The sequence below is a fragment of the Plasmodium reichenowi genome, chromosome 13, assembly GCF_001601855.1.
Source record: "Plasmodium reichenowi strain SY57 chromosome 13, whole genome shotgun sequence".
In the NCBI taxonomy this organism is placed as follows: Eukaryota; Apicomplexa; class Aconoidasida; order Haemosporida; family Plasmodiidae; genus Plasmodium; species Plasmodium reichenowi.
Genome location: NC_033658.1, coordinates 884,599 through 893,271, shown reverse-complemented (window position 1 = coordinate 893,271; position 8,673 = coordinate 884,599). Strand labels below are relative to the sequence as shown.

Here is an 8,673-nt window from a genome sequence, read left to right as displayed (position 1 = left end):
TTTTTTTTTTTTTTTTTTTTTTTTTTTTTTTTTTTTTTTTTTGTATTATTTCCTCAAGCCACAGTGTATACACAGTTCTCCTCCGAACTTTCCAGTGATATCATATTTTTACATATTTGTACTGAAATTTCCTCAATTTTAATTTTTTACTCTTAAATGCTTTTGTGTTATGCGCATGGATCGAATCTAAGGATTGGTTTTGCGTATATTTTACAGACTCTTCTAATAAAGTCATTATATCTCGATTCAATTTATAAAATGCCTTACTCCTAATTTCTATACATGTTTTCATCTTTGATCCATGATTTTCTTTTATCCATTGTATTTTATAATCATACTTTTGACAAAAACGGCAAAGAACTAATTCATTATTCTTGTACATCTTTGAATGCATGTTTCCACATAATTGATGATAACTTTGAAAGCATTTATCACACATGGTCAAGTTTCCGCAGCTTTTACATTTTCTACAAACCTAAAGGATGGGACACAAAAATAAATATAATATAAATAAATATAATATAAATAAATAAATATAAAATAAATAAATAAATATAATATAACAAACAAATAGATAAAATAAAGTAATTAAAATGTTAGAAAATATATTTATATAAACCAAGACAAATTTTAACATAAGCACATTCCACGAGTATTTGTATCGAGCATATATTATTTCCTATCTTTTATTTATTTTACCTCATCATCTGCAAATCCTTTATCGATCAAATTCCACATGTCATGCTCCAATCCAATTATGTTATGCAGGATGTAACTATACTGTAAAATTATAAACATGGAAAAATTATTAACATATAAAATATGCAAAATATATAATGAAGTATATACATATATATATATATATATATATATATATATTGACACAATTGCTGATATAATCCATATATAGCTCCACACATACAATTTTCTTTCTTTCTTTCTTTTTTTTTTTTTTTTTTTTTTTTTTTCCTTTTTGCTGTATACTAACCTGTTGTATTCTTCTGAGCTGGCCTATTTTTATTAATGAAGGTAAAAACAAATTAAACGTATTTATAATGTTTTTTTCTCCATCTGAAAAAGCTGAAACAAGAACTTTCCAAAACTCAGCTGAAACATTGTAAGGCTTAGATTTAAGGGAAAAAAATTGATTCTTCTGAAAATTCATATCATAAAATATCCAGGTAGAATAACACTCCATTAATCTTAAATTAAATGCATTCATTTTATTATACTCATATAATAATCTTGTATGTGCTTCTTCTATGAATATATTCCAATCTTGCATTTTCCCATGTAAATTATGAAAGTTTTCTACTGGATTAAATATTGTGTTGTTTAATAATTCGGTTTCTTTTATTATATTGCTAGCTCCTGAACTTTCTCCTTTTTTCAACAGATGGTAGTTCATACAATTGGGTGACTTGCATAAGCATTCAAAGTTATTAAAGAGGAAATTATAGCTGCAAAAAAAAAAAAAAAAAAAAAAATATATATATATATATATATATATAAACATATAAGCATATTATATATATATATTATATATATATATTATATATACACATTATATATATATATATATATACATATATTATGCTATACTAAGTTCATTGATTAAAAAGCAATACAAATATAAAAATAAAAATTTTTCTTCTTTTATCTCATACCTATAATTATAAGTTATTTCTTCGCCCGATGGAATATCTCTCAATGCAAATATTCCAATTCTGTAAAATCCTCGAACTATCCATTTTTGTGAAACACTATTAGGTGAACATGAATGATTTATAAATCTTGAGATACTTCCCTTTTTCCCACTATCAATATATACATCTTTATTTATTTGTATTATATACCAATTATACATATCTGTTTTCTTACTTTCTTCTTGATATACTTCTATCCTTTTTTCAAATTCTCGTTTTCCTAATACTTCTCCAACGTATTCACATATGAGTTCTCCATTTTTTATGTCCCTCTTGCAAAACACACCATACCCAGTTTTTTCCGTTTTTTTAATCTATACAGAGGGGATTATAAAATAATAAAAAAAATGAAAACAATATATACACAATATATGCATACATCATATCATGTAACAGCTGTTAGATATATTTAGTTCTGTACACAAAATTGTGGTTCTACCATATAAACATAAAATTATATTATAAAATAATAATACAGAACAAACATATACATATACATACATATAGTTATTTTTTTATTTATTTTTTTTTTTTTTTTATTACCTCTAAGTCTTTCACAAACGATTTTCTAAATGGTCGATTGGAACATTTTCTATCCTGTATTTTTTCTGGCAAATTGCATCTACTTTTGGAACATTGAATGTTACTCAAAGAATTATAACAGGTATACAAATTACATTCCCCTTGACATAAACATTTATAATCATCTGATTTGCATGCAAGTAAATTCTTATTTTTATCACTCAAATATATATTTTTGGATATATATTCAAATTTTAAAAAAGAACTATATTTTTTTAATATAGATATATCTACTTTATAACCATTATTTGTTAATAAAAAAAATGTTTTTAAATCCATTTTATTATTTTTAAAACTTTTTTTTTTCCCTTTAGAAAATAAACCACTATATTCTTCTCTTTTGGTTTCCTCATCATAATAATTTTTATTATTATTGTTCATAATTCTTTCCTTTTCAATAATTTGTATATTATTATTATATATATCATTATTCATAATACTTTGATTTCTTGTCACGTTCATATAAGAAGCATCAGGAATGGCTTCTTTTTCTTTTGTATTTATAACATCATCATAATTATTATTATTATTATTATTATTATTATTATTATTATTATATTTAGTATTTGGGATAATATCATTATTTACATTATCCTTCATTTTATTTATATCATTACAATGATGTTTTCCATCTTCAACAAAAACTACATTCTCATTATCCTTATGATTCTCATTTGTAGACATTGTTTTCTTTTTTAACATAATAAAATCGTATAATGAAATTTTTAACTCATTTTGCATTATATTTACAATATCATTGGATAATATTTTTATTATAGCATCTTCCTCCTTTTTACTAATATATTTTTTTTTTTCTTTCATATCATAATTTGCTAAAAAATTATATATCATATTTTTTTTCCATCTTTCATGTAATTCTTCTTGGTTCCTATGATCATCATTATTTATTCTATCTTGTTCATTTTGTTTTACATTATTTATTCTATCTTGTTCATTTTGTTTTGCATTATTTATTCTATCTTGTTCATTTTGTTTTGCATTATTTATGCTATCTTGTTCATTTTGTTTTGCATTATTTATGCTATCTTGTTCATTTTGCTTTGCATGATAAATATTTCCCTCCTTTTTATGATCAACTCCGTTTACTGGTTCAATTTGATTTTCCTTATGTAACCTCTTACTAAATAAAAAGATTACATAATTAATAAAATCCTGTCTAAAGGTACACAATATGCTGATATGCTTTTTACATTCATCATTCATTTGATCAATATTAATTTCTTTTAATGACAATAATCCTTTTTCTATTCTCAAAATGTTATTCAATTTAATATGATAAATCTCTTGCTTGGATTTCATATTGTCCTCTAGAAAATTATGGGTCAATTGCTGAATCTGTATATTATGATTTATATTTTCAGGTTCCTTATTAATGGTATCATTAATTTGTTTATTCTTATTATTTTTTTTGTCAACAGTATTATATTTTGTATTTTTACCTTTATTACTATTATTATCATTATTACATAGTTTATTTTTTGTATTTTTTTCGTTACTTTCTAAATTACTATCTTTTAATAAAAATTCTTCGTCTCCTTTCATAAATTCTTCCTTATAATTAAATGATACATTTCGTTTCTTTTTAGAAATATTAACATAATATGATTTATGATTTGAAACATCTTTTAATATATTTGTATCATCTAATATATCATTATAAGAATGTGAAACGTTTCTTTTTCTTTTTATACATAATGCATCCATATTTTCTAAGGATATGTCCTTTTCATTTTGGTTATTATTAATAAATTCATTGACATTTATTATACAGCTATCAGGATTTTCTTTTATATTAAGGGTACTATTCTTTTTTATTTTGTTATTATGATCTAACAAAGAATTATTACTTTTATTCAAATTTTTGTTTTTTAAAATATATTCATCTTCAACAGTTATTATATTATTGTTACTACTACTACTACTACTACTACTACTATCATTATTATTATTGTTATTATTATTATTATTATTATTATTTGTGCTCATATGATTTTTACCAATACTTAATATATTCATACTACCCAAATTAAGACTGCCATCTTCCTTCTGACATATATTAACATTCTTCTCAATTTCATTATCCCCATATATTATTTTATTTTGTACATTATCAAGGGGTGATGATTTCTCGTTTTCATTTAATTCATCCGTTAAATCAAATACGACCTTCTTATTAATAATATTACTTCCTCTGCTTTCACAACTTTTCTTTTTCTTTCGTTCAGCTGTATTAATATCATTAACCATACAACTTTTTAAATTTAACACATTCATCTTGTTTGTGTTGTTCATATTGGTTATACCTTTATTATCATGACTTAAATAATTGGAGTCCTTTCCTTTTATACAACTTTCGTTGTTCTTAATGGGTTCATAAGAACTATTATTAGGAAATTTTGATATGGATATATTATTTTCATCACCATAAAAACCTTTATCACTCAAAAGATCATTATTATTATTATTATTATTATTGTGAATAGGTTCATCTAATTTACATATATCTTTAACCTCCTTAATATATTTTAAATATTCCATGTGTTCTTTTTTATAATCATCCATGTGATTTGCACAACACATAATTCTATGTTTATGAGATATTATATAAATATTATTATTATTATTATTATTATTATTATTAATATTATTATTATTATCATTAACATTATTTTTAAGTTCATTCATACACTTACGATGAACAGATTTATAACATTTTATACATCTAAATAAGTCATTTTTTAATTCTTTTGGGGATCTTTCCGTATTATTTATGTCGAATTCTTTACATACGTAACATATATGTAAAGGGCATATAAATTTTTTAAGTACTATAATTTTTTCATCATTTTCATTATTTAAGGTTTCTTCTTTTCCATTAAATAACTTGTTATAAATAGGCCCTTCCAATATGTTAACATTATTTTCCATTTTTATTTCGGTATTACATTCTAAGATTTTATCGTAATTATTATGGTGAGGTTCGTCTCGAAGCAGATCCTCTTTTAATAAATGATTTTTAAATTTTTCATCATTATTATTATTATTATCATCATTATTATCATCATTATTATTACCCTTTTTACCATCTTGATCATTTTCCCGTTCCATATGAACACCATTTATAATACTACCACCAGCTAACTCACTTTTATTAATTTTTTTATTCGATGTTGTTATTTGACTTTTTCTTGGACCTCTTCTTCTCCTTTTTCTATAACTATGTCGTCTTTTAATTTTTTTTTTTATATTAAGTGGTTGGTCGATGATACCATCCGAAGCCGATTTCTGTGTTTTTTTCTCTTGTTCCATATTTATATCTCGTGGTAATATTATGCTTTCATATTGTTTTAAACAGTCTGAATTAAACAATAATAATTTCTCAACACACTTTGTGTGCATAGACACACTACACAATGGATAATAACATGGTAATAAAGAATCATTTGTTAGAACTTCTTTACATAATGTACAAAAATTAATATCGTATAAACAAAAAAAACATATATAATTATCATTGTTTTTTATGTAACATACACATGCTTTATGAAATGTTCTACCACAAGATATATTGCACATGTACATACATTCTTTTGCTTTATCTTTTTTTATCATATTATTCATATCAAAAATATTTTGTTCACAAAATTCACATAAATAAAAATTTGTTTCATCTTCCATACCATACATGGTATAATCCATATAACATTTTATCACATCATCGTAATAGCAATTTATGGAAACTTCTGATATATCATAACTATTTTGTTTTTTGTCCTTATCATTATTATTTAGTCCAAAGTTTCCATCAGACATTGAATTATTATTTTTTAAATTATGTTCCATATTAATTGATTCATTTAATGAATCCCCATGATATGTTCCATTAAGCATCAACATATTATCTTTTTTGTTTTCATTATTAGTAATTTGTTTATTTCGATTTATGTTATTAACATAAGAATTTGTACATAAATCATCATTATTGTTAAGTTTATTATTTCTTAAATTTGTATTTTCCTTATAATTTGAATTGAATGAAATACAATTTTGTTCATTTATGTTTTCTTTTTTTTCGTTTACATTTTTTCTTTTTTGAAATATATTTACAATACTATTTACATATTGTTTATTTTTATTAGTTTGGGTATTATCCCAGTCATTTGTGATATGAGTTATATTATTATTACAACAACTACTACTATTATTATTATTATTATTGTTGTTGTTGTTGTTACCATTCATATCATCTGTTGGATCATTTGTTGAACTATCGTATATATGATCTACACTTCTTTGAGGATACATATTTTCGTACATGCTAATATTACTATTGGCAAGACTACTATTCGCATATTTTTTATTAAAATGATTTATTATATTTTTTATATCACTCTTTAATGTAATATTATTGTCTTTGCAATATTTTATAATTTCAGAAGATATATTATTAACATAATTATGTGAAATATTATTATTAGGATACGTATCCAAACTTTTTGTTCTATTAGAATTTAGACCTTTTTTTAATATCATATTATAATCTTTATCATAACAAAAATTCATATCATCATAATATGAATCATACACATCTTTGTTATAATTATTTGAATAATTTAAAGTATCACTTAACTGATTTTCCATATTATCATTTATATTTTTTTTTTTTTTTATTTTTCTTTCTTTCATATATAATAAAAAGGAATCCATATTTTTTAAATTATCAGCATTTTTATTAGGACATTCCACATTTCTGTTATTAATAGATGTATAATTTATGAAATCAGTAGAAGAATTTTTATTTTGAATTTTTCCTATCTTATTTACATCATGATTTTTGTGATAAAAATAATTATGATTATCATAATCATCATTTTCAAGATAGTCATCATAATTATCATATATATGATAATTATCATCATCATAATCATCATAATTATCTTCTTCTTGATCATTTTCACCATCTTGTTCTCTTCGATGTTCTTCTATTTCTTGTTTGTTTCGTTCTATTCTTTTCTTTGGATCTGCATGTATAGCTACCTTTTTATTGGATAATTTCCATATTTTAGATTTGTTATGGAAAATCCTTTTATTCAGATAATCAAAATTTTTAATATAACTCTTACAAATATCTGATATATTATTATATATATCTTGTTTATGTTCTTCTCTTCCTTTTTCAATTCTATTTTTATTATTTTTTAAAAAAGACCTTTTATATAGTTTGTTGTTACAATCATCATAATACACCGATTCGTCAAGGTTGTAGTCAAATTCCCCTCCCCTACTTTCATCTGGTCTATTTTGTTTATAACATTTTTTATATTTTAAGGATTTATTTCTTAAAAAATTTGTATAACTAGAATTTAAGGCACAATTATCAGAATATACATTATGATACGTATTATCATCACTCGTTTGACATGTATTTTGTTCATTTATATTTTGATAACGTGGATTCATTTTTTTGTTATACAATTCAATATCCACTTGGGGATATGTCTCTTTCCCTTTTTTATCAAACGATAAATTAACTACTTCTCCTTTATGTTCATCATAATTAATGTTATAAACCACATTTTTTGAAGTATCCACATTATTATTTATTTTATTGACAATATGGTTTGTTTTTTTATGTTCACTTATTATATTATTATTAAATATATTAAAAAAATCATTTTTCATAAAATCATAAAAATTTACATTATCTATAGAATCTACATTTTTTTTTTTTCTTGATAATAAATATTCAAAATTTTTTTGTTCTTCATTTATTACATTATGTCTATAAAATGTTGTATTCCTTCTAAGATCATTGCATGATTTTATTAACACATCGTTATTATTATTGTTAGTTTTATTTATATTCATTTCTTTAGGTTCCTCATTATTATCATTATCATCATCGTCGTCATCATCAATTTCTATGCAATTAATATGATCGAATGTGTTTCTTTGTCTATTTTTCTGTGTTATCTCATTTACCTTTTCATTTAATATTTTTTTATTCTTAAAAAGTTTGTATTCCATATTCTTCTTGAAATTTTACATATCAAATTTTTGACATTATTTTAGAAAAAACGAGTTTTTTTTTTTTTTTTTTTTTTTTTCAATGAAATAAAAATAAAAAATAAAAAAAAAGGTATAGGGGCGAAACAAAGGTGCTTTTATAAAATATGTAAAATGAATTAACATATATATATATATATATATATATATATATATTTATATATTTATTTATTTATTTTATTTAATTAAATATGTCGAAATTGTAAAAAAGGACATGTATAAACAAACAAGCTTGCTTATGTACCAAAAATATTTTAATTTAAAAAAAAAAAAAAAAAAAAAAAAAAAAAAAAAAAAT

General features: G+C 22.1%; 1 protein-coding gene across 1 annotated transcript; it reads right to left on the bottom strand.

Annotated features, from left to right (window-relative positions):
• Positions 1-100: 100 nt before the first annotated feature.
• Positions 101-8,336, bottom strand: PRSY57_1321100 (variant-silencing SET protein, putative; the record flags this gene model as incomplete). The annotated part of the gene is made up of 5 exons (XM_012909147.2): positions 101-475; positions 700-780; positions 989-1,460; positions 1,668-2,020; positions 2,250-8,336. The coding sequence occupies 5 exons, from the start codon at positions 8,334-8,336 to the stop codon at positions 101-103; spliced, it is 7,368 nt and encodes a 2,455-aa protein (XP_012764601.2).
• Positions 8,337-8,673: the final 337 nt, after the last annotated feature.